This window comes from Miniopterus schreibersii (assembly GCF_964146895.1).
Source record: "Miniopterus schreibersii genome assembly, chromosome: 11".
Taxonomy (NCBI): Eukaryota; Metazoa; Chordata; class Mammalia; order Chiroptera; family Miniopteridae; genus Miniopterus; species Miniopterus schreibersii.
Window position 1 is genome coordinate 65,074,037 of NC_138111.1, and position 27,239 is coordinate 65,101,275.

At 48.1% G+C, this 27,239-nt stretch overlaps 1 protein-coding gene across 1 annotated transcript; it reads right to left on the reverse strand.

The window, feature by feature from the left end:
* Window positions 1-1,674: 1,674 nt before the first annotated feature.
* FBP1 (fructose-bisphosphatase 1) lies at window positions 1,675-26,803 on the reverse strand. Its single transcript, XM_081150476.1, has 7 exons — window positions 26,443-26,803; window positions 15,874-16,036; window positions 13,698-13,790; window positions 8,362-8,502; window positions 5,201-5,338; window positions 4,130-4,249; window positions 1,675-2,595 (listed from the first exon to the last, which is right to left on the reverse strand). The coding sequence occupies exons 1-7, from the start codon at window positions 26,610-26,612 to the stop codon at window positions 2,404-2,406; spliced, it is 1,017 nt and encodes a 338-aa protein (XP_081006602.1). The 5' UTR covers window positions 26,613-26,803; the 3' UTR covers window positions 1,675-2,403.
* Between the last annotated feature and the right edge of the window lie 436 nt (window positions 26,804-27,239).

The following is a 27,239-nucleotide window of genomic DNA, read 5'->3' on the forward strand; positions in this document are numbered from 1 at the left end:
TACAGTACTTTTAAATCTCTAGTATTTCCTTTTGGGTCTCTTGTAGGATTTCCATCTCCCTGCTTACATTGTCCATCTGTTCTTGCATGTTGTCTCCTTTATCCATTGGAGCCCTTAGCATATTAATCCAGATTGTTCTATGCCAACATCTCCACCTTGTCTTGCTCTGATGCTTGCTCTGCCTCTTCAAAATGTGTGTTTTGCCTTTGTTATGCTTTGTAATTTTTTATCGCTAGATGGACACGATGTACTACGTTAAAGGAACTACTGTAAAGAGGCTTTTTGTATTGTGACAGTGAGGTGTGGGGAGGGGAAGTGTTCTACAGTCCTACGATTAGATCTCAGATTTTAGTGAACTTACACCTCTAGACTGTGCACTTCACAAGTGTTTCTCAGTTTGTTTCTCCCCCTTAGGTAAGAAAAGATGGCTGGGGTGGGCTGGAGTTAGGTATTTTCCCTCCCCAGGTCAGTCAGGCTCTGATAATAGCAGGTTCGGCTCTGGTTAATCAGTTTCCCCTGAAGGCTGGCCTTGTTAAGAACAGCAGAGTGCTCTGGTGTATTTCAAAATAGTCCCTTTCCCCCTCCACCCTGCCAGAAGCCCAAGGGCATTTTTCTCTGATATTTACTATGGCAATATGGTCAAGCTTCTAGAGGCAAATCTCACTCTATTGTGCCTCCTCCCCCCATGACTAGAGTTTTTAGTTCACAGCCTTGCCCACACTGAGCCTCCAGCAATGTCGATTATAGTTCAGGTTCTCCTAATGCACGAGTTCCCATGGTGGCTTGCCCGTGAGTCTCTGCTCTGGAGGTACCTGACCCCCGAATTCACCTGCTGGTCTCCCTGATCTTAGGGGCAGTAGTTTGTCCTTTGCTCTCCCGTATCTTAGGGACCCAAGAATTGTGGGGTTTCCAGTCTGCTTAGCTTTTCATTTGTTAGGGTGGAGTTTCGTCCCGGCATTGAGGTAGGGGAGCATCATTTCCCACCCGGCTCCCAGGCGGAGATGTCTAGCCTCGGTGTTTTGAGAACCAAATTTACAAGATCTGACTTACAAGTTGGTTACAAGCCAAAAGGTGCTTTGTGCTTCAGAGGACTTTTCTGCGAGGCCAGCCTCAGTGGGAGGGGGGAGGGGGGAATACTGGTGTTGGGTCCCGTCAGTGCACAAAAGCAGGTCCAATGCTACAGATCAAACTACATTTCCTGTTGGAAAACCGTGGAATTGATGAGGAGTGTTTGGAAGAAAAGGAGGAAGATTTACACAAAAAACTGATTCAAGTTCACAAATAAATCAATAAATAATGTTTTGTAAAATCTAGAGCTCAATTTTGTAAAGTAAATAATTGTCTGACCACTATGCTGTACACCTGAAACAAATACAAAATATTAAATGTAAACTATAATTTAAAATTTTTTTTAAATTAAAAAAAAAAAATCTAGAACTCAATGAAAACTACCTATGATTCTTAAAACCTGATAAAATTTGCCATAATCTTGGAAATTCTAGTCCTGAAAGAACCAAGGTCAGCTAAGGGAGTAAATGTTTATACAGAGAGTCTAGTCTAAAGAAATACATTCGCTTGCAACAACAATATATTTCTCTAAATTTTGTTTTTAATGATGAATCTTTTTCCTTATGATAATTAGATCTTAAAAATTACTAGGCTTTTTTAATGCAATGAAGTGTTATGCTTTTATTTTTTTAAAAATCACCATTGAGTAATAACGTAAACCTTCATTTGTGACTCAGATAATTACACCCACATATGGGAGGCCAGGAGGTTGTCGATGGGCACCACCACTAACTTGTCACCTCTCCAGTCCCCAGGAGGGCATAAGCAGCCTTGCTCAGGTTAGTTCTGCACAGACAATATGTAGGTTAACTCCGAGGTTAGTGGCCAGACTGCCTGGGTTAGCGCTGAGCTCCGCCACTCACTGGCTGGAGACCTTGGGCCGATTACCTCACCTCTCTGCCTCCATTTCGTCATGATGTAATGGTGCAGTGTTAGTCAAAGCGTCTAACTCATTAGGTCGCTGTGAAGATTAATTACCTAATGTTATATGCACCGACCCTGATTATTACTTTTATTACTATTTGACACAAAGTAATAAAGACTATTTTTAGAAAAAGGAAAAATATGTTTATTTCTCCTCTATCCATTCAAAATATATCTTGACCATTAGTGGCATTATATAGATAGCATTTTATTATATAGATAGCATTTTATTATATAGATAGCATTTGGGTTAGGCAGCACCAGGCATTACACAGATTTGATGCTGAAGATATCTGTGCTTTTTATTTCTGCTGTCTAGGGATGTACAATGCAGTCAGAACGGGGTAGGGCCATGTGAGATAAAAGTCCAGATAAAAGGCCATGGGGGGGGGGGGTGGACAAGATGTCTCTTCATTTGGCAGCGTGCTTCTTATATATCTCCAGGAACTCAGCCACGTCGTCAGGGGACCCCAAGATGACCGGCGCCCTCTGGTGGATGTCCGTGGGAATGATGTCCAGTATGGCTTCCTTCCCGGTGGTAGCCAACCCGCCCGCCTTCTCTATGACGTAGGCCATCGGGTTACATTCGTACAGCAGTCTCAGCTGCAAAGCAAGAGCGCAGGCCAGAGCCTTCAGACCACAGCCAGACAGTGCCGAGCTGGTGGAAGCCTCCCAGGTAACTGACACTCTCCCGTTCCTTCCATGAGATTGTAAAAGCCCCCCCCCCCCACAGCCCAAGGTTGCATATAAGACCAAATGGTTAATTGAGCCATTTGGTTAAATTAAGCCATTCATCAAGCCAGAGGCAGGAATAGATTGCTCGATGCAAATATGAGACAGAGCACCTGGGCTCAGGACTGAATGACATATTGGCAGAACTGATGGTTCCCTTCTTTTTATTACATGGAAACTGGACCTAATGAGAGATTCCGTGTGTGTTTTGGATGGAGCTTTGCCTATTCTAAAAGCATAAAAAAATTCATGGTTGTGTCTGGCTGCAGACATCTGGAAAGCAGACTGGCTCCTCCAAACAGTGTAATATTGTTTGCAACTCTATACACATTCCTTTTATAATTCTCCCAAGGCTTGAGGGTTCAGATTTACTATATTATATGCCTTGGCATTTGCTTTTAAATATTAACTTTTTTATTGTATGTATTTCATGCAGTCGCCTACTGAGCAGACAGCTTTTTGCAGGTGTTTCCTGACGCTATTTCCATACAGGTGTCATGGCCAGATTTGAAAAACTGAAAAAAAGAAGGAACCTTAGTATTTGTGTTAAAAAACACTTTTTTGAGACATTAGAGAAAAGCGCTATGAAGCAGGCTAATCACACAGGCTGGGACGCCTGAGGTGGCCGTGGCAGGAGTGCTGTTTTACATAAACAGGATGCTCTCAGTGCAGTGGACACCGTATGCTCTAAACAGAGGTCCGAACCTATCTGAATATACAGATTTCTATCTTAAGGGGATTGCTGTCCCTCTTCTTCCTCTCATATTAAAAAAAGGACAGTCTATTGGGAAAAACAAAAGGCCAGCACTTGGGAAGGCAACACTGTCCCTCTGTGCAGAAGGGAAGCGGGGCCCACAGCCAGCACACCCTTGTGCAAACGCTGCGGGCTGTGCCTGGTGCAGTCAGTCCTACCAGCGTACCTAAAAGCTCTAGGTCTCCCCTGCGGTTCTTCCCTTCCCTAGAAAGGTACCATTTTCCAAGCAGCAAATGTCGGCTCGTTAGCTACTTCTACTTTATGCCTTTTGAAAGCAATCAAAGAAAACCTCTATTTGGAATACGTATTTGATTTGCTGCCTCGGTAATGGGGCTGGACTGTTTCATTTCTCTTTATGAATGGAATGTATTTTGTTCGAGCCAAACCATGTGCCCACCGGAAGCACTGAGCACTTTTAGCCCCCTCCTGACCAAAACACCATCACCTATCTTTAGCAATGGAAGACTCTGCAGAGACCATTTTTAGCTGATATTGCCTGGCTTTAAGCAGGACAGCCTTTAGTCTAGACCAGAATATGTCACAGACATCCTGAGCATCCAACGGCAGTCTCACAGCCAGCACAACCTTTTCTTCTCCCTAAGTCCACCCCTCGCTGCAAGTGAAATCCACTGCTTCTCAGAGGGTGTTTACCTTTCCCTTGGGGCTCTTCTTGTTTGCTGGGTACAGAAAGATCCCTCCATAGACCAGGGTGCGGTGGACATCAGCTACCATGGAGCCCACGTACCTGGAGCCGTAGGGGGCTGAGTTATCCTGCAAGGTACAGACCAGCAATAATTAGGGTGCAGAAAAAAAGGGAGTTCTCCATGTGGCCTCCACACTTATTTGACTCAACAATCATTTAGAGACCACCTACAAGGTGTGTGTTTAGGTCTTTGCTAGGAAATGTGATGAAAATCCTGTTCCCAAGGAGCAGAAAATGAAACAGTGGAGACAGACTCTCATGCGTCTTACAGTGGGTCACCCTCAGGAGACCCAAGGAGGGTGCTGTTGACTCTGGCTATGGGGTTGGGGCAGGCATCACAAAAATGCTACCACTTAGCAGAACTCTGCAGGTTAAGAGGGATTTTGCCAAGCTAAGAAGCTGGCCCAGGGTGGGGTTTTCATCAGAGATGACAAAGCTGGAGAGAGAGCCTGGGCCAGCTCTGACAGCCCTGAATGCTGAAAACATTTGGGCTCCCTCTTCAGGACACAGAAGCCATCCACGGCATTTGACAAGAGTGTGACAAAACTGGACATGCCCACAAAGAACCAGCTCTGCAGCCAGCCATTTCTTTCCTTCATACTCAGTAATTTGTAACTGAGAGACACCAGATGGACCCCTCACACTTGAGATGGCTGACAGAAACCCGTCAGATGCAGAGGGGCAGGTACCTGGGTGCAAGCACCACATTTTGCACCATCTGGGATCAGGGACCCCAGAATTTATGCCATGAACTCATTCATCCAGCTGGCTTGATTATCCTGACTTTATTCTGCCAAGAGAAAGTGGCAAAGGCTAAAACGGACCTTCCGATTTTAACGCCCCAGGACAGGGGTCCCAGTCCCCAATGCCTGGGTGGGGACTTACTCATGGGTCAGGGCACAGTGGCATCCAAGCTGCTCTCAGCCCTGCCCCCTTTCTCCTCCAGGGTCAGTCACGAACCAACACACTTCTACACAGGTGGGGCCCTCCCCCAGCCTTCTCCCAGGGCCCTCACTTACGGGGGGGAACTTCTTTCTCTGGACATACTCGGTGACCGCGGGGTCGAAGTCCTTGGCGTAGCCCTCGTTGAGGCTGTAGATGTTCCCTTTCTTCTTGATTTTCACATCTTTGTCTACCAAAATGAACTCGCCAATGGCCTGTGAAACAGGGGGAACGGGGCAGAGCTGATGAGCCCCTCCCTGGGCCTGCGTGAGGCTGGGCCAGGCTGCGGGCAGGGGGCCAGGCCTGCGGTCACACCCATGCATCAGCACAAGGAGCTTGGTTCTTGTTTTGTGGGTTTTTCTTAGTGGGGGATAGCTGACTTATAACATTACATTAGTTTCAGGTGTACAACACAGCGATTTGATATCTGTATACACTGTGAAATGATCACCAGCACAGGGAGCTCCTGGCCACCTCTCCAAGAACTGTGCAGGGCCAGGGCGAAGAAGGGTCATCGGGGACACTGGTGAAAAGGAGCCGTGGAAAGACCAGAGGCTGCTGCAGACGTCGACAGGGCATAGAGGAGACTTGTGACTTTGCTTTTAAATGGTTTCAGTAAAAGAAGAAAGAAAACATACAAAAATATGGAGGCAGATATGTGTAAAATAGCAGCAAACCCTCGGAGAGAATGAGAATTGTGTCCACAACATAAGATGTTTATGCCTTCTCAAAAAAATTAACTTAAATAGAGGTTTGTGCAGGCAGGAGGTGGGCAAAGGAAGACAGGGACAGCCGGCTCCAGCAGCGCGCTCGGGGCTGCTCAGTCCCGGCTCTGCGGATGGATGGCGTGCCCCTTCTGCGTGTTGCTATGGGAAGAGCAGAGCCTGCGTTGATTTACAGCACAGATGACTTCCGCTGCTTCTGCTCAGTGACTCAGTGTTGCTCAGAACGTCTCCCACAAAGCCCCTGTGCCAAGCTGGCGCCTTTAGAGCTTAGGTTCTTCGGAAGACACTGGAATTTGAGAAGTGCCACTTAACTCCAGTCGCTCTGGACTGAGGGAGGTGATTGGGGCTCTGCTCATCTGGGGAGGGGGTTGCTCCGTGGAGGAAGCATTAGGAGAAGGGAGGCCCCATCAGCACGTCTCTCCCCGGACATTTATTCTCATAAGGGGCCTGTGGAAGTAGAGAGGGAGGGAGGAGGAAGGATAAGGGAAAGGGGAGGAGAGAGACTAGAATTCCAGTGGTCACTGAAAGGTGTCATCATGAGTGATTCCTCTTTTTTTCTTTTATGCTTTTTAGTATTTCCAACTATTCTGACCACAAATATGTAGAAATATTTTTTTACGGTCAGAAGACTAAGTAAATAAATATCTTTACCAAAAAGCTGGAAATGAAGCCCTCCCATAGCAGGAGTTCAGAGCTCAGGTAGCCGTGCGTCTAGACACACCACCCAGGTACAGGGCAGAGCGCCCAGTGTGCAGGGAGATCTGCACGTGGAGACAGGAGCCAGAAGAGCTTTTTGAAAGTCAAAGCCCATTAAAATGCAAATATAGCATTCGGGTCTTTGTTAGTGGAAGCCTCAGCCTGTCCTGGCAGCAAGCCAAAGTGAAAAGGGAAGGTGAAGCTAGTCCCAGGCTCAGCCCATGGGATCAGCCAGCAGAGGGAGGGTCAGATCCAGGAGGGCAGCCAGCAGGGCGCTAGGACAGCGGGCACTGTTCTTCCAAACACCCAGCGGCCAGTAGGTGTGAGGAAGGAAAAGACTACCAAATACATAGAAACTTACTCCCAGAGACACCGGTCCGCAATCTGGAAACAAGAAGAGAGTTCAGTTTTGCTACATGTCTGTCAACGCAAAGGTAACAGAGAAGTCACCTGGAGGAAGTCAGGGAAGGAGGGAGAGTCTAGGAGCTGAGCCATCACTCTCACCAGTGATTTCAGGAACTGTGCCCGGGCTCCAGTGAACTGTGCTCTGGTTCTGCCACTGTTTGCCCTGAGGTCGCCTCATTGGAGGCTTAATCTAGTGCTGTCCCCCACCTTTGTTTATTTATTAAGCGCCAGTACTTCCAAGGAGGCAAAGTGCAGTTGTGCAAGAGTGCAGGGGGCAAAGGCACCTACACTCTGACTTATGTGCACAAACCCGGGGCCTCACCAGGTGTAGCCTGTCCCTCCCAGGATTCCAGCCAGCTGTTTGTCCTTGTGTTCAGTTTGTCAGCAAAAAGCACCAAATAAACAACATGTTTCATTAATGTCATCCAAGGACACTTCTAAAACTAACAGGTGTTTATAAGCCCGATTCTTTTCACCTTGGGACACTGGACCAAGCACATAATGAACATGCCGACCTAGCAAAGATTGTTCTATGGAGTTTGTATTCAATGGCAGGTTGAGTTGCATGAGATATTTTAAAAGATTTCTTTCCCTAATGTATCTGCTCTGTTGAAACTGTCATCTAACTCAATAAATAAATAACTCCAATTAATAGATATGTAGAAGAAATGATCCACAAATTAAAACTGCCAATGAATATTCTTCATGGCACCTTGGGCTTCTCTCCATAAGGCAGCTTTTCTCTATAAGATGGACTAAGGATTTAGCTTCATCTCCTTCTTTACTTTCACGTCCCTGAGTTCATCAGAGCCTTGTCGGAGCTGCAGAGGTTAACAAAGGTTTGCATGCATGTGCACATCAGAGAGATTCAGTTGGGCTATGTGTTCACCCCAGGAAAACAAGCTAGTAATGAATATAGTGGGTGGTAAACAGACCATCCACAGGCCCTGTCTGGCCCAGAAATGTGTTTTAGTTGGCTAGCACGGTGTTTTACAAATCCAGAAACATCACATTAAAAAAAAGAGAACACACAAAAAAAGTGTTTTTTAAACATTGGAACCTGTCCAGTTCACCACAGTCCCCACCATCCCCTGGCGGGCCTTCACCAGCACACCTTACTGGCTTATAGGGCTTGCCTGGCCTCGATGGGCATTTCAGTCAGCTGAGTAATGTCTGTTCTAAAGATTCCATCTTGGAACAAAGGCCCCCTTTTATGCCCTGGACAGATATCACTTCTCACCTCCATAATCTTCTCATGGCATACACGTGGCCCCCATTTTTCTCAATTCCCCACTCCATCTCTGTCCCTCCAGACCTCATCTCCCACCTCTAAGTACCCCTGCCACACACACATACACGACAGACACTCATAGCCATCAGCCAAGCACCTACCCCCCCCCAGGGCTTCTCACCGGGTCCAGCATGAAGCAGTTGACGCCGCAGGCCATGGCCAGCACCAGCATGGTGGCACTGCCATAGAGCGCATAGCCAGCGGCCACCAGGTTCCGGCCCGGCTGCAGGGCGTCCTTCTCAGAAGGCTCGTCGGTAGAGCTCTAGGACAAGAAAGAAAAGAAAACACGGTTTGGTTCTGTTTTACAGTTCCTTTTTTCAGTTCAACCATTAGCAAGATGCATTATCAAGGTGCTTTCCTAGTGAAACAGGGATCTTCTTAGAGGGACCTTCCTTCACAAATCAGTGATGTCCTGATTCTGCTCCCACAGCGGCCTTCCCACATGCCCCAGGTTTCCGGCAGCTGGCTCCTTCTTCCCATTATGGCCCTCCTCCAATTGCACTAATTTGATATTCCCTTATTTCTCTATTTTCACTTTCAGAAAAGAGCATCCCTTCTTGCCAGCTCCAACTAATTTAATCTTATTATGGGCATCAATGTCTTTCACCTGCCTCTTCCATCTTTATTTAAACAAATTAAGGCTGGGCTGCAGGTCTGCGAGTCCGGGGAGGACATCAATTTCACGAGTCCGTGCCAGTTGCAGCCCATCCCCCTGTGAGCAGTGTGGTCCACATCACAAACACATCAGAGAAATTCTCAGAAATACGGAAATTTAGAGCATCTCTCTAAGTCATTACAGAGCAGGGCAGATGCTTCCCATTTTTCTGACCATGACCCATGGTAAGAGATACATTTTCCATCACAAACCAGTATCAACACACACTCAGGTGCACACACTACAGAAATGCAACCAAACAATACTTACACTTAGAACATGACATGCACTCTAACCTTTTCTCTTTTTTTTCATTAAAAACACAGCCCACTGGATCACGTGACCTACACTTTGTCTAATACTGAGGAATCTGAAGGAGATGGCTCTAATCAATAACTGCTAACTGATAATTACCTTCTCTATTAACACTTGGTTGGCTTCTTCCTTCCTCAAAACAGCCCCAAACAAATCTTTCAGCTTGAATACTCTCCACTTGAACTTAAAGAGAAATGAAAATGGGCAATTTCTGCCGATTTTATTTATTCCTTCCTCAGCCAGAGATTCCAGCAACTGAGAGTAAGAACTACCTATGTACAAGGAAGAATTGCCAAAATAATTTCTTTCCATTTTCCCTCATCCCCACTCCTAGTGTTTAATAAAGGTTTGTGTTGAGGTGGTTGGTCGGTTGGTTGGTTGGCGGCTGGGTTGGGCCAAGTTGCTTGATTGGTTTCGTTTGCAGTCACAGGACAGAGCAGCATAGGTAATGCGGACTAAACACAATATAGAAACTTTGAGCTGTTTTCCCTAACTCCTAATTTTGCCAGAGCACAATCTGGAAAAAGAACTAGCCTCCTTTGAAGACAGTCACAGAGTGGGAGGGCTCAGGCCTCTATCCTCTGTCACAACCATTGAACCTGGCCAGGCAGGGCGGCAGAAACCAGACAACGGGACTATGGAAACGAATTAACTGGCTAGAAGCCGCTGGAGGTGCGGAGTAATCAGTTCTCCACTGGCCAAAGGTCCCCAGACCTCACCTGGCCCAGCACCATCCACGCCTGCCTGTGGGGAAGGTGCCAGAGCCAGCAGACTTTCCCTGAAATACTGTCCCCAAGTAACCTCACCCTTTGACATCTTTGCATGAAATGATGGCAACACTGTCTATAACCCACATGCTCACAAGAAACAGACAATAATGCCATCGAATCGTGGATGTGGAGGAATTCTTTTCCAGCCCGACCCCTTTCCAAGGCATGAATTCCCGCCCCGGCGGTGAATGCCTTTGCTCCGGGAGACCTGCTGCATTCCCACCTGGATGCTCAGGGGCCGATGATCACAAGGAACCTGGCAAAGTTAGAAAGCTTCTGGGCCTTGTACCCCAGGCCACCACCCGCGCGGGTGTTGGTTTGTTTTGTTCCACGCCACCCCATAAGGAGTATAGGTAAAGACACCATGGATTCTGGAGGCTTAGGTGGTGGAGGCGAAGGTCAGGCACAAGTGTGATGTGGCCGTCAGGTCACCAGATGGTCTTCGCTTAGAGAGGCCGCCAAACGCTCCTTAGAAAGTCCTACAGGGCATTTGGCAGAGTCCCCAGTAAGGTAGCCAAAATCGTTTACCTATTACACCAGGAAACCTAGCAGACCAAAAAAATGTATAAAATGACGTCCCTGCCTCAAAGAGCTTATAATCTGTACTGGACATCGCTGGCTTTGTCCGGCCACCGTGCGGCTGTGCGGATAATGCGCCTCCCACCCTCTCAGTTCCAGGGGCGGGCACAGGACCCTGGCCTGGCCAACCAGAGTATCGCAGGCTTCAGGCCATAATGATTGGCTGAGGGGTAGGCACGTGACCTAAGCCAAGCCAATCAGAGCGAGCGACATATTCTTATGGGAACTACTGGGAAAGAGGCTCGAATTTTCTTCTCGAGCTGGAGCGCTGCGCGCGAGCGGACCAGCCGCAGGCGCGCTGCCGCCCGAGAGGAGGGGCGCGGAGCGATCAATACAAAGGCCGGCGGTGCGTCCTGGGTGCGGCCCGAGTCCCCAGGGCAGCTGCCCCGAGGCAGGCCCGTCCCCTGGGCTGATCGTAACGCGAACCGATTTCTGTTTCCTTCCTCCCTCCCTCCCTCTCCCCCGCCCCCTTAAGTGAGAGTTGCGATCCCGTCCATTGAACCTTAATGCACAGCACTGCACTGGTGGAATTAATAGCTACCGTTTATTGAGCACTTTCTCTGTGCCAGGCAGTATTTTCGGTGCGTTGTACTTAATTTTCAGTATCTCCCTTTGCGCATAAAGCACAGCTTTCCTTGCCCGGAGCCCCCCAGAGCCAGTGTCACTGTCGGGAAGCCACTGCTAATAGCCGCTGTTCCCTCTGGCGATTATTAATCCGTCTCTCTGCTCAGGTAAGGAAATGAGTTGAATTCTGAAGCTGCTAGAACACTTTTAAAACTCTGCTTTGAGTCATGGGCACTGGATTTTTTAAAGGACGTTTGCAAATTATAACATGCCCGGTGGAAGGTGACCATGCTTGTGTGAGGTCTAAGAATTATCTCGTACGGAAGATGTTGAGCTCAAAGAGGATTTTTTGAAAAAGGAGGGCAGGAAAACCATTACTAAACATATAAAAGATTCTTATTTTCTGATGCTCTAAAAGGCCAAATGACAATAGGGAGACAGATTTTGACTCGGTATTTGGACAAACATTGTAACTGTGATGGTTGCCCAACACCTCGGGGTAATTATACTCCTGGGTGTCCCCAGCCAGAAGCTAGTGGCCCCTCCTGAGGTGCTGCCGCAGGAACTGCAGGGAACACTGGACCACATGCCTCTGGAGGTCCCCTTGGGGCCTGTTTCCAGGCATTGCATGGGCCAGGTCTGGGCCGTTGCCGGTTCCTGTTACAGACGCTGTGAGCTGAGCAGCTGCCCAGGGAGCTGAATGCTAGCCCAGAGCCATCTGTGCAGAAAGCAGGAAAGGTCACCTTTGAAGCATTAGGCACAATCAATGTTTATGCCCCATAGGCCCTCAAATGGTTTTAAATAATCGATAAGGCTTTTGAAAACCAAAATGACTTCAAGGCAGTATCCCACTTATCTTTTTTTTTTTTTTCAGTCTTTTAAGAGTCATTTCAGGTTCATTGATAAGGGTAGGGAGATTCATCATTGAGTTGCAGCATCTTTAATTTAAGCTGCTGTTGCAAGCTGGTTTGATTTTTTTGTGACAGCCAATGTCTCTGTTTCCTAGTTTTCTTTTTTTCCTTTCAGGGTCTTTATTTGGGGGGTTGAGGTGGAGACAGGCTGGCAGACATTCACACTGCTTTCGCTGGGGGTGAGTCATTAACCAGCGGTCTTCCTTCACAGGAAGACTTTTGTTACAAACCTCTCTTGACAGACTATAGATCTGATACTTTGCAGGTAAAGTGATCTGCCTCAGTGTCTATAACAGGAATGGTATATTTCACGGTTGACTTGGAAACTACATAAATTCTTGCCTTTGCCTTCCTGGTATGCGCATTAGAACCCGTTACTCAAATTGATTAGATGTGCATCTCCCTCTCAGCTGAGACAAAAGCAAAATACACTCAGTGACAAAAGAGGACTGTCCCAAGTGGTCCTGCTTTCCATATATTTGAAAGCAGATTCTGTGCAATGCTAGACAAGTCACTTTGAATAATAAAGTGAAAATTGGGGTCTCACTACTTATATTATGGCCTCTGTATTCTAAAACGAGAGTGGGGAGAAACCTTGGCAGTCAGCTCACCAGCCACCTTGTCCATGACCATAATCTGACTCAGCCTTAATGGCATCTGTGAGGTTTTATTTCGAAACTAAATAAGGGCTGAGGCCAAGATGACATAGTTCAGATTTCATGTTTTCTGATGGGCCCACAGGTATTCATTCTATTTGTTTGTATGCTTGAGGGCTCTTCCACCACCATGGGCCCAGGCGCGTGCTCACGCGCACACACACACACACACACACACACACACGCACGCTGCACTTAAGGAAAAAGAAGAGAGGCTCTGGAGGTAGAGTCACTCCCCCAGGTACCCAGGTGGAAAAGCCAGGCAGGGCTCCAGGTCCCCACGCCGCAGCAGCGTGCAGCGAACATGGGCAGACAGTGAACGTCCTCAGCTGACGTCAAACAGGCTCTCTCTCGCGGCTTAGCCCTGCCAGCACAGCATGAAGTTAGCCGCAAGCAACGTGTAAACAAAGGGCTTGACCACGTGCCATGAAAACTTTATTTATGGGTGGTGAAAATTAAATTTCATATAGATGTTATGGGCCATGAAATATTATTCTTTAGGTTTTTCTTCAGCCATTTACAAATGCAGAAGAGTTATTTTTTGCTCACAGACATACAAATCAGGAACCTGGCTGAATTTGTCTCCAGAAAGGGTTATAGTTTGCAGAGCCCTGATGTGGAGAATTTCAAGGACAATTCTGACATATATAATCTCTATTGTTGTCACACTCTCACAATTCTCAGCCACATAGTATCACCACTGTAACTACCCTCTACTCTTATTTTTAATTTCATTTTCTATTATAAAGAAAGCATGATACAGTTATGAATAAACTATCTTTCTCTTCCCACCCACACTATACTACATTTTCTTTTAACAACTTGATGGATCTTCACTATGCAGCTAATGCTGAAAAAGTCAGAACTCAAGACATAAGACTATTCAAGCCTCACAGAGTTTCATGATACACATTCTGGCTGCTCCACCAATAGTGAAACAGGACTGGATGCTCAACCTTAACCTTCCTCTGGATCCCAAACCAGGGGCTTGATATATTACATTTTACCTTTCTGTAGATGCCAAATATGGTTCCAATGGACACAAGACAATCGATGTTGGAGGATCCATCAAGGGGATCAAAACAGACCACATATTTACCCTGAATTAAAAAAAGGAAATACAACTTTACTTTAAAAATAAACACATTATAACAAAATAGAAAGTATACACTAAGGGGATAAAAAGGGGAATCTAGGGGAATGTTCAAGAAATGCGATTCTTATTTAAACTCTATCATAGAAGGTATGAGTGGCATGCAAAATGAGAACAATGAATATATATATATATAAATATCAAAGCATCAGTAGGCAGAGAAAACACAACTTAGAATAGGAGGTGTAGATGAAGGTGATGGAATACAGATAAGTCTTAATTTCCTACATCATTGATATAGCTGAATCATAATTTTGACTTGAGTTTCCTGGCAGCCAAAGGAAGAAGAGAAACAAGGTTAGTCATTTATTTCTTTTTATTCATTAGGGATATAAACATAATTCCTTAAGTGAAGCAAAGACAACATTAAGGTCTAGAAGAACCTTCTCATAGATGACACTTGGGTTGCAGTGCACAGAGTTCTCAAGGATATCCCAACTGGAATTCCCAAAGGAAATAACCCTCTGTCGTAGTGAGCCTACCAAAGGTTCAGTCTTTGAATGGGATTGTCAGTGGTGCACTGGAGTGGGCTGGTTTCTGGTCTCAAGAGTGAGTTGTGCACATCTCTTCCCAACTCTGCTCTCAGCAATGTCACGTTGGTAGCTTGAAATCAACTATGGGGGAGTATTTACAAAGTTGATATTGGCAACTACTACAATCAAAGAGTTTTATTTTAAGACAGAACCAGTTTACCAGCACACCACTGGGGATTTTCCATCTCCAGATTAAGCTACTTTAAGATGTGGTTTTTAGGTTTCTGTATAAAATTAAGACAATTCTCTGATTCCCTGACCACTTGCTCTTAAATTGCCCTGGCTGATGCAAGAGAAACTGTCATCTGGCAAATGGGAACATGCCTATTAGGAAAGAACATTATCGTCAGAGAAGTTGGGCTGACTGGTAGAGAATATTGAACAACAAATTTAATCCACACACCTGAAACTGCCAAGTACCTTGAGAAGCCCAACAGAGAACATGAACTTTGAATCTGACATGTGCTATATTTTAGGAATCGTGTAAAACACATTAATCGGATGTGGCTCCCTACGCTCTTCAAAATGTCCTGCCGGGCCAGGCGTGGCTCAGCGGTTGAGCAGCGACCTAGGATCCAGGCGATCGGGGTTCGATTCTAGGGCAGGGCACATGCCCGGGTTGCGGGATGCAGCTGATCAATGACTCTGTCATCATTGATGTTTCTCTCTCTCTCTCCCCCTCTCCTTTCCTCTCTCTGAAATCAATAAAGATATATTTTAAAAAAAAAATGTCCAGACTATGTATCAGGCGGCCTCTGTAAGTTCATCTTCTGATTGCCTTTTTCTAATTCTACTCCCTCATGTCCCCAATTCATCTCAAACATGAAAACAGGGAAAGGCAGTAAACAAGCCCATATAACTGCACCGCTCCTTTCAAATGTTTTTTATTATCATATGATTGTTGTTCTAGGAAAGCTGGATATACTCTGTCCATTCTCTTTTGTAACAATACAGTAACTTATTATTGAGCCCTTCCAATGGGCCAGGTATTATCTAGATGCCGGGATACAGAGAAGACTATAATTCATTCTCCACCCTCAGGAAACCATCAGTTTAACAGGATTCCAAATGGACTCCAATGCATAAGTCAGTGACCGGAATTGGGAGCAGTTCAGATGGGCAGGAGAGTTGGGTGGGAGGGTGGGAATTTGGTGGATGGAGATGAAGCAAAAGAGGTAGTTAACAGAAGCCAGGCTTTGAAGAGCCTTGAACATGACAATGAAAAGTTAGGAGTGGAGATGAGTATATAGGAGTCTCTCCCATGTATGAGTCCACCGGAGCAGCGACAATGGCATGAACTATGCTGGTGGGGTATACAGGTGGGGACAGTTTGAGACTTGGTAGTGAGGATGCATCTGTGAAATGATGACTCATGGTTCAGGAGGAATCTAGGGTGATTCCTAGGAACCCAGCTTCGCTGATCAAGGGGAATCATTTATGAAGCTAGGAAGAAAAATGGTTACATGAAAACCTCGGGCGGTAGAAGTTCAGACCCACCCTTTTCTCAGGTTCTATAATTATGGCGTGTTTATCTTCTTCCGACACAAGAACACAGGTTGCAAAGGATGACCGTAGCACATTAATGACCAGGTCGTTGGAGAGGACATCCAGCTTCTTCACTTGGTCACCCGTCACGTTGGTAGAGCCAGCAATTCCATAGCTAAAGGGAAGAAAAGCCACAAGAATATAAGTCATGACCACCAGCATATGTAAATGCACAAAAACCAGCTGAAATGGCATGTAGTGGGATTTAGAAAAAAGAAGGCACATGGCTTGGAAGGACAAGTATGATTACCCCTCTAGATAGGCCCCTGGAGGGAAGGAGACATTGTCATTCACCTGTCATGGTACCCAGCACACCTTTGTGGTTAAATCTGTTTCTCAACCTTTTTCTTTTTGGTATGGCCTCTAAGGAGTCTTTTTAGACTTTTTTCCAAATCACATGAAATTATAATTTTAAAATTAAAATTTTTAAATCTCCCCCATGAAATTTTAATTTTAATACTAAATATATGGTGTATATCTGTTTATGCACTGTATGTATATCTGTTTTTTTTACACAAAAAGGCTGATTTTTTTACCTCCTCCCAGAACCAGCTTTTACCTCTGAATGTATAGGTTAATGCTTAATGACACAGCAAGCAAGGAAACCTTCTGGAGAGGAGGGATCCTGAGATGTGAATGAAGCCAAGGGAGTCCATGGTTTTATAGCTGAAACCATCGTAAAAGGAAAATAGCACTGGTCCCACCACCTCATTTCATAGAAGCTCACTTGAGACAGCAAAGGGCTTGTCCAAACTGGTGCAGCAGAGCAGAGGGCAAAGCCCACTGGGACTCCCAGGCCAGGGCTCTTTCAGTGACACCCCACTGCCACTGGGCAGGAGCCCTAAGAGCTGGAGGACTGGAACGCCCGGAATTTCTACCTTATTTTCAAGGTACCTGCAAGTCAGTAATTGTGGAACTGCCAGAATCCGAAGGGCTTGTCCAAAATGCAGCCTCATTTGTTAGAATGAGAGAAAAGGAGGGTTGTTGTAGCCTGGGGTTGGATAGGAACAGAGAGGAGGGGAAAGGTTTTAAAGGAAGGGTGCACAGAACAAGAGGCTGGAAGCAGGATGGAAGGAGGAGGAGCGCCGAAGATGCCGTGAAGCACCTGCACCCTTGGCCAGAGTTCTAGGAGCCCTGATTGGGACTGATTGTCCCGGCACCCACTGCTCCAGCTCCCCAAAATACATTATAAACATAACCTGCATGTCTCCTGCTGGACAAGTCTGAACCAACACCAGACATCGTCCAAACCCCAGTGTGTCGTCTAGATAACTCCAGCGATCTCATCACCCCATTGTCCAGTGTTTCCCAGGGACACGGGCTAGAGCCGCAAGTCCCAAGCATCCTTTGGTCTTTTACTCATGAAATAAGATGATGAAAAGAGAGGAAGTGGGAGGAGGGCTGGCGGGTGAGAAGCTGTTTTTCCAGGCGGGCACCGATCCCCCTCCTTCCTAACCAGAGGTTTCCAGGATTAGAGTCACTGCTCATTCAGGACAGGGAGAGCTGATGGAAGGACATGGGCATTGTGACGGGGACCCAGCTCGACTGCAGCTCGGCCCCTCGCCTCACTGAGCCTCCTGGTCGCCCCTGCCCATGGAAGCAGGTTCCTCGGGAAGCTGGTGGAGGACTGCCGGCGATAATGTACGAGAGGTGCCTAATGTGGGCTCCGGAGCATGATCTCTGCAGGCGCTCTCCTGGGGGTCTGTGCGTGCTGAGAGGCATACACATCACGCAGGCAAGGTCGCCTATTCTCTCCTTCTAGGAGGGTGAGGACACCTCTGTCCTCTGTTTTCCCCGGTGTCTCAACTTCCAGCACATAGTAGGCCCTCAATAAATACTTGCTGGCCCTGGCTGGGTGGCTCGGTTGGTTGGAGTGTCACCCCATACACCAAAAAAGTTTGCAGGTTCGATCCCTGGTCTGTGAGAGTGCTGGAGGCAATCAACCAACATTTCTCTCTCACATCGATGTTTCTCTCTCTCCCTCTCTCTATAAAATCAATTAGAACAGCCTCAGGTGAGGGTTAGAAAAAAAATAAAATAAATACTTGTTGACTGAATGAGTGGCATTTACTGAGGAGAAGGGAAACTGCCTGAAGGAATGAGCACAGGAATGATCAACTCCTAAGGTCAGTCCACACTTTGGAGTGCCAGGGGAAGCCACCTGCAGTCCCCTGGGGAGCTGGCCTACTGGGACAGCTTGGGGGAGGCCCAGGAGGCTGGGGCAGAGGGACAGCAGGCATAGGAAAGGACAGCTCACGCTTTGGCCCACGTCCCACTGGCTCAGGTATCTCGCTCAGCAAGAGGGGGGAAGACCAGTCATCTCCTAGGGGAGCTGCATGAGTGTTCATTTACTTCAGATATTTATTGGGTGCCCACTGTGCCCCGGAAGCTGTCCTGAGTGCTGGGGTCACAGTGCAGAACAAGATGGGTGGTTTCACTGGCCTCATGAAGACAAACAAGAAACAAAGTGCTTTTGAATGAGTGAGATAATGTGGGATAGTGACCAGTGCTCTAATGAAATGAAATGAGGTGCCTGGGGGGTGGCGGGGAGTCAAAGAAGGTCTCACTGCAAAGGGGCCGTTTAAGCTGAATGGTATCTTGAATGTCTCATTAAAAAGGGGAAGGTATGAAAAGCCCTAAGGGAACCCACGTAAGTCTGCAGATAATGACGCCACAGAACAGCTCCGTGTCAGAAATTTATCCACAGAAAAGAGGGAGTTTGTTTGTCACACATTTGCAAATGGGAAAGGGCACTCTGTGCATATTTGCATAACTTTTTCCCCTTGGATTCGGGGAGCTCGGAAATTAAGCAAGAGGAGACCCAGAGGAGAGGGCCCTGCAAGGCCGGCTCTGTTTTGCGGTGCTCTTGGGCCAGCGCTCACCTCCACCCCCTACTCCCCGCCCCCACCACCCCATTCAAGGACAGACTGGTTTCCCAGTGACTATCCCAGATACAGAGTCCCCATGGTTTGTTTCGGGGATCGAATGGAGGGAAAGAGTTCCTGATGCCCTGGACCACATTTTCTGAGCTTGCATACTCAGCAGTTGGCCAAACAAAGTGAGGAGCCAGCTCTGTAGCCCCAGATCATGCCTTGGGCTGCAAAAGGTTACTACTGGTGTCAGAGCAGCTGACTCTCCAACCAGGACCACCAGCTGGGTTCCTCACTGCTGCTCCAGAATTCTGAGGTGCCTCCTGCCCCTGGGAAACAGAGGGTGTTATGATGGGGTTGGGTGAGGTCACACAAGAAGCTGCAGGATGAGCATTGTGGGGACACTCACCACACCCGCCCTGCATGAAATGACCCATCACAGACAACTGACCACTTCTCGGGCTCTGCCTCCCTGCAGGTTAGGCCATCACCCCTCCCTTCCTTCTCTCTAACTTCCCCCAGGATTGAGAGTCCCTCCTTTGTTTTAGCCAGAAGGACGCTTCTTCAGTCACCCTCCAGTTGCTTGTGAAGAATAATATTTAAAAAGCATGGAGCTTGATGATTCTGGGCGCCTCCAACTCAGAGTTCAGACACTTTATAACTTCTAGGACATCTCCTGGGAAAGGTCCCTGTAAAACGTGGTGTTAGGAAAGTCTGCGAGAAAGCACAGAAGAGTGACTAAGGTAGAAACAGGGTTCAGGAGAATGAGCTGCCACACGCCATGTCCACAGTGAGGATATCTGTTTATATACATCACAGATAACCTTCGCTCTCACCTCGGCTCACAGGTTAACTGTGACTGGTGCTTCACGCACAGCCCTGCGCCGCTGCTCAGGCACGATGCATGGCCCAGGCTTCTCCCCCCACCTCAAGGCAGCAAGGAGTCCCCAAGGTAACCCATTTTCATACCCTCAAGGAACTAAGTAGCTGAAAATCACATGGAATTTATTTTCTCCACCAGTTTTCAGAGCCCCCCCTAGAAACAATGAATGCGTGCATTCTGATCAGTCATCATTCCTCAAAGGAAAGGTGAACAAGAGCCTTCACCACACAGTCCAGTGGCCACTCAGAGGAGCAGCGTGACCACCTGTAGAATCGAGAGCAGACGTAGGCCTCAGCTCCTGGTCACACAGCTCTCTCCTTTGCTGGGTCATTGAACCAGGGCTTAGAAAATGAATCAGCTGACTTCTAAGTAGACTCAAGGAGAGCCCAGTGGGTCTGGAAGCCTGGCTGGTTTGAAAGGAGCTTCCGTGCCTGCCACTGTGAACAGGAGAGGATGGCACTCATAAGCCTCAATGAGACTTGAGCAACGCCTTTCGCACACCGCCTGGCTCATTCTTAGATGAATTCCCAGTGTGTTGCTCCCTGGGGCCAGAATCAGGCAGCAAATGAGGTTGCAAGAATGTGGGGAAATCATCACTCGACCCTGTCAAAAAAGTCTTCCAGGGCCAAGTGTGCCTCACAATCCATAGAGAAAGGGAAACAAGAGGAAACTTTGAAGAAATAGGTTGACCCAAACAAGCTGTAAACTCTAGGCTTAGCTCCCTCCCCCACCCATGCAGAAAAGGAGTCGGGAGCAGCTGGGTGCTGAGCAAGCAGGAACAGGGACCTTAGGTGTGACGGCCAGTGACTTGATCCACTGAGGAAGCTTTTCCTAAATGCAAGTCATCACGGAGGGGAAGGACCCATCACGGGCTTTTCCCCATGGGCTGGGCCTCTAGACCACTGGGGTCCAAATCCCTGCTCTGCCCGTCACATGCTAAGCAACCTGGGCAAGTCACCTTTGGTTCTTCACCTGTAAAATGGGAATTTAGTACATCCACATCACAGTATAGAGACGGGGCAATAAGAGTTGCTGAAAGTAAAGGGCTAGAACAGAGCCTGGCAAGTGAGCAAGAGGTATTCTGGTCCCATGCCCATCCCTACCTCCCCTGGCAGTCACACAACCACGGAAAGAACAAGAACACTGCACCAGAGACATGGGTCCTAATTTGGCCTTTCCGTCTTACTGATTACACATCAAGGTGTCTCAACTTCCTGGGAGGTTGTTTGTTTCCAGGCTTTGTAAGAATGAGGGCTTACCCCTGAATGCACAGGTTCACGGCAGCCCAAAGGCAGGCACCATTGTGCTATGGAGCCCCATGGCCTCCACTAAGTAAATGCTGATTAATGAGGGGAGTGGAAACCAAGACCTCTAAACCAGTTTTACAGGCAGCTCCTGGGAAGACAGCCTGTGCCAACCGTGTCACAGGTGATTAACAACAAAAGAAAACGCAACAAGTTCAACATTTCGCTTCCATTTCATTCAAATTAGTTGGCTCTGCAGCCCAAGTCCACTGGGGTTGGGGGGGGATCATCCTGTCAAGGTTTAAGCCCCTGTGGCAGTTCCTTTTTAAACCCCTAAAGACACAAAAGTTCTCCTTCTGGAGTTTGAGGAGCAAAAATTGATTGGAAAATTTGTCTATAATATATCTTGTTTACTGTAAGCGTCTCTGAAAATCTGGGGAAAAAAATCCAACCCCTATAAGTCCTTTTAATTCATAACACGGGGAACTCCTTAGAAAAATAGGTTAATTTGGCCAGTATTTAATACCCTTAGAAATCTGGATTAAATATTAACATTGTTTTTAAATTGGCACGTGGTTTGTCGGAGGGGCTGAGCCATTTCGCAGCCACGGGGTCTGTGATTTCTGGTTTCTGAAGCACGGCCCTAGACACAAGGACCAGAGCCAGGGCCACGCTCAGGAAGGATGCTCAGGACTTCCCGGCTGGCTGCCTTAGCCCCTTTCCGCCGACGTCCACCTGCAGCCGGGACAGAAGGAAGCACTTTCCACAGCACACAAAGAACAAGGGAGGACGCTCGTTTCCAGAAACGTCAGCAGAGGAAAAAGGAGGCAGATTATTGTCTAATTCTTATCACTAAAGTCCAAGGTGACACTGACTTGTTATTAATTGATTTCTAGGTAAATGACCAACTGTTCACCCAGCAGGGAACGTTCAAGGGTCAGACCAGAAATACGCTGAAGGAGAGACACCAACCAGAGCAGCCCTGAAAGGTCACAGACCCCAGGCTCGGCCCGAGGTCATGCCAGCCAAAACGGGCAAGTAGGGCACAGAGTGGCCGGCTGTGCTTCTGGGGCGAAAGGAAGTCACAGTCTGGTCAGAAGTTCATTCAAGAAACGCAAAATAGGCCTGATAACGTTTCCAAAAGTTTAATGTCATAAACGCTGCAAATTTGAAGATAGACTGAAGCATGTATTAACTGGCCTGTAATTCCAAAATTAAAACCTAAGTTATTTATTATTTTCTTCCACTGATACTGAGAGGACCCCATAGATAAAAGCAACCATTCTGAACACCACCTGACCACGTGGGGGGAGGTTTCCCGTAACCAATCTGAGGGTGCAGCATTGTTTTAATATTTAATGGTCTAGCCTGAAATACATGCCTACTGATTGCATGTGGGCAATTACTACGGAATGAAAAGCAAACTAAAAAGATACCAGTTTATAAAAATAATAACAATCATCTTCAGCTTAAAAAAACTGATGATATTAGTACCCGTTAATAAACTCAGTTCATCCTCACACAACTCTCTGAGCTTCAAAAAGACAATTGACTCCATCTTACAAGTGGGGAAACTGAGTCTCAGAGGATGTCATATCAATTGCTCAAACCCTCACAAAAATTAAATGGCAGAGCCAGGAATCTGAGCCCAGCTCCACTTCTCTCCGAAATTTGTTCCGAAGCCTTGCATGTTCCTGATCTCTCCTCCCAGCCTGCTTTTCTCCTCTCCCTCTCTGCCTCAGGGCAGGATGGACCAAAGTCCGGTGGCAAATCTTTAGTCAGTGCTTCATGCCCAAATTACAGACTGGCACGTCCAACTGCTGGCTGGGCCACATCTCCAACTGCATAGCCCTCTGACACCTTAAGTTCAATGTTTCCAAAATGTTGGAATCATCTTCTCTCCCTTCCCCAGCCTCAAAAGATCAGCCCCGCCTTTGGAATTCTACTTTTGTTTAGTTTTGTTTTCATTGGCAGGCCCTGCTGTCACTTGCTAGGACCCACCCTTTGAGAAGCTGCCCTTCTCACCCGGTCCACACGCACACTCCTCCCAGGTCCTCCCCCACCTCCTGCTAATGCTCTAGCTCTGGTCCTTGCCTTTCTTGGCCCTCCCCTTTTCTATCGCTTTTCTCCATGTCTTAGCTTTCCCTCTTCCAATGCTATACTTCCAGCCACAGTTTCCCCAGATTAAACTCTAAACACGGCACTGCCCTGCTCAAAAACCTTTCTTCTCTCTCCTTTGCATACCTGCAAAATATAAAGTATTCACCTTTTCCATTTGATGCTCCCCAATGCACCCACAAGGCAGAGTCCACAAACACCCCACCACATGTACAGCATGCTCCAGTCAAACTGAGTGAGCAACTTTTCCAGAAACATCTTCCCACCTGGTACCGTTCCTCCCATGATGAAATGCTCTCCAGCCCTCAGGCCTTGTGACCATCTGTTCCTACCCACCAGAGATGCCCATCTCAATGCTCCACCATCCTTTGCATCTACACCCTATTTTTGGCACCTGCATCTGATTCTGAAAGCGTCTTTCCGAATCTCTATTGTGTTTTATAACTAATTCTATACTTGTACTTTTCCTATAGCATTCTCCTCTCAGGCTCTTCAGGAACTTTGTATATTGTGGGTGCTCAATAACCCTTTTCTGAACTGAACAAAACCAGTGAGTTCTTCAAACAGTGATTTGGAAACACGTACAAAGGGGAACCAACTGAACATGTCTAAAGCAAAAGTCTAAGACACAGAGGACCACTTTCTCCTAAAGGAATGGAAACAGAAATGGGGAACCCTGGAACCTGAACCATGAACTCATCGGGTCCATCTGCAGGCTGCAGGTCTCATGAGAGAACAGAAGTCTGGCCGCCCTAATGTCTGCTGACAGTGGGTGGAGGAGCCAGAGCACAGAGAAGGGGCTTCAAGAACAGGTTGGCTCTAAGACAATGGCGTCTTGTGATACAAGTCTTAATTCACATCAAAGATGTAATTAATAGATGAGATTTAGAGTTGGATCAGCTTTAACTGATTTCTAAAAAATAAAGGAAGAGATGTGTGGTTTGGTGAAAAGAGCCCAACCTGGGCCACAAGCCAGGTCACCTTGTCTTCCCTGGCCTTGGGGTCCTGGTCTGTAGAAAGAGGGATGGCGCCAGGTGACTTCTTAGGCTTTCAGCTTAAAAGTTAATGATTCTATGAATATCTTATTAAGATCAAGAACAGTGACTAAAGAGCAACTTGGTTGAGAGAGAGAGAAGGAGAGAGAATGGGAGAGAGAGGACTCCAGCCGGGCTCTTGGTTGAACCTCCTGAAGCCTCCTTAATGAGACATCATGGCAGAGCGCCCGAAACTGGTGCTTGTGAGGTTCCTGCATATCAGCAATCATCTTGTCATCCTACGTACATGCCCTCCTAGGGCAAGTTTTCAGGACTAACAAGCTATTTTCAGGCACTCTGGCTTTTTCATCCAGGACATCAAAGCCAATAATGAATGTAATCTGGAGCCCTGACTTGAGATCTTGTCTTACTGCTGCCTCCCTAGGCATGTCATACTGACACAGCAAACTTCTATTTCCCACAGGAGCACTTAAGTGTTTAAGTGTCTCGGTTCCGGTCCTCCCTGCCAACTACTCACATGACCAGGCGTGAACCCCTGTTCCAAGAATACAATGGTGTTTGAAATAATGAAAGACCAATGAAATGTGCTAACACAGGGGAAGAGTAAAATAGCTTGTGATATATCCCTGCAATGGAACACTAGGTAACAGTTAAAATGAAGGCGGTGGATTTATAAGTCCTACCATTGAACGATGGTCATTATATATTGTTGAATGATGAAAGCAAACTGCAGAAGAATATTTTAACTGTGATCTCACTTTTTTTGCTATTTACATATGGACATATGTAAATATAAACCCAAGTATAACTTTATATGAGTATAAATAAGTACCTGAGAAAATAACCAGTAAATTATTAATGGAGGACACCCCAGAGAATGGATAGAGGTGGGTTTCCCCTTTCCCTTTGTGCTCTTCTGAGTGGTTTAAATTTTTGTCAATGAGTGCATCTTACTAGGTAGTTTATAATGATAACAACAACAATATTTGTTAAACCTGATGTCCACCACTATTTAGTCTAAACAAATACACATATTTCACAAAGCCAACATTAGTACCCTTCGTCCAGGTCCCACCATCTGAAGTTCCTTAAAAGGTGGGAAATAGGCACCTCAAAACAGATCTTGCATTTCCAAATTTCTTTGGGTGCGTGAAAAGTACAGACATACTTTTGAAGTAACACAGGAAATGACAAATACTCTTTTTTAAGAAAGCCTCTTGTTCTCAAAGACAGGTAAAGCTATGAGGCCACCTCTGCTTGTTGTAAATTAAATCTGAAGTAAGATTTTAACTGAGTGTGTTTCCTAAAGCAAAGATGCCTTAGAAATGTATTATTAAGAAGGGCCATGGTGAAGTAGTGATGGAGTCACACAGGTCCTAACATGCCTGTCCCAGTCCCTCTCCGGACCAGGCCCATCCCTGCTTGGTTCTGGAAATAAGGGTGGCCATACACTCCTTTACAAGTCACCAAGCTGTGCTGTGGGACCAGAGCCAAAGGTTCACCAGAAAAGAACGCCAGGTTGCAGGATTTATACTGTCTCAGATAGGCTATGAGCATCGTGCCCAATTTTTATAGTGTCCCTGAGTGTGTGGAATATTAGGAAGGAGTGGGGGCAACCTGAAAACCCAGGTACCCTTCAGCTGAGTGAAGACCAGATAAGTATAAAATACTGGTGTACACCAGAATAAACCAAAGGGCATCTGTGTTACTTAAAAAAGCCTAGCAAGAAGGTGTCCTTTGAACCCCCATGTCCTATGATTCCTTTGCCGCACACAGGTGATCTGCAGACCCGAAACACGGGCACCACGGAAAACTTCTTAACAATGCAGTCTCAGACCTGCCTGGACCTGCTGCACCCTTGCACCCAGCATTGCTGCTCCTGAGAGCTCTGGGCTGCAGGCTTCCTGCCTGGGGCCCCCCTGGCTCCAAACAGGACTTGTTTAGGCGCAAGGAGATACTGGGCTAGAAACCCAACTTGAGATCCCAATTCCATAGAGGGTGAAAGAGGTCAAAGAAGAGAAAGGGGAAGGAGGGTACCGCGCCAGCACTGTGCTGTATGAGGCTAGGATGGGCATGGCCAGCAGGCCTGGTGCCCACCCGCCAGCCAGTTTCACCAGGAGGAAGCTGACAGGGGTGCCAAGCAAGGCAGGGCGGTCAGCGCCTTGAGAGGGCTGCAGGATGGAGGCAGGTGTGGGTGGGATGGCAGGCCCCCAGGTGGGCACCTCCAAGCTCAGGTAAGGGGGGAACCAGGGCTTGAGTACCAACCTTTGGGGAGGGAGGGAGAGAGAGAGAGAGCGAGCGCGAGTGCCAACCTCCCAGTTGTCAGACAGACACACAGGCTGACGGCAGGATGGCCAGGGGGCCAGACCTCAGCCTGTCGGGCACATCCCCAGCTGGACAGAAGGACTCACAGGTGCGCGATGCCCGCCTTGCGCACGGCCGTGGAGATGGCTTTGACCGCGGTGCAGAGCGAGTTGAGCAGCTGGGTCATCTCGCCCGTGCCGCGGGCCTTCCGGCCCTCCTCCATGACGAAGCGGGTCAGGGTGACGATGTCGGTGTCGAAGGCCGCCTGGTCCGTCATGCTGGGGCCGGCTGCTGGGCGCTGCGCGCTGGCGGCGGGAGGGCGAGGGCGAGGGCGAGGGCGAGGGCGCGCCGCGGGCCGAGTCTGCAGGGCTGCGAGCGTCACCGCGCAACACGGGGCGGCCGGAGAGTGCCCGCCGCCGAGGCCGGGGCACCTATAGGCGCCCCGGGCACCGTCCCGCCCCGGGAACACCTCCGCGCCCGCCCCGCCCCGCTGGCGCCGCGCCCGCTCCGGCCCCCGCCGCCCGGCCCCGCCGCCGCTCCCCGCCCCCGGCTCCGCCGCCCCCGCCGCCCCCGCGGCCGCCCCCGCTTCCTCCGGCGTCGCCCCGCAGGCTCCCGGCCATCTGAGGACGGCCACGCGGCCACCTGCACGATCGCCTTCAACCCGGCAAGAACCCGGCACCGCGGGACGGTCACCATTTCCCCCGACGCGACGCGGAAGTCCGGGAGGTCCCGCGGCCCCCTCCGCGCCCCCGCCCCGGCCCGCGAGGCCCCCGTCCCGCCCCCGCCCCGGCCCGCGAGGCCCCCTCCGCGCCCCCGCCCCGCCCCTCGAGGCCCCCTCCGCGCCCCCGCCCCGGCCCGCGAGGCCCCCGTCCCGCCCCCGCCCCGGCCCGCGAGGCCCCCTCCG

Coding starts and splice junctions, on each gene's coding strand:
- FBP1 (XM_081150476.1), bottom strand. CDS start 26,612: ATGACGGACCAGGCGGCCTTCGACACCGACATCGTCACCCTGACCCGC. Junction 16,037..26,442: donor AAGGCGGGCATCGCGCACCT/GTGAGTCCTTCT, acceptor TCTTCCCTTTAG/CTATGGAATTGCTGGCTCTA. Junction 8,503..13,697: donor TATTTGGCATCTACAGAAAG/GTAAAATGTAAT, acceptor TTCTTGTCCTAG/AGCTCTACCGACGAGCCTTC.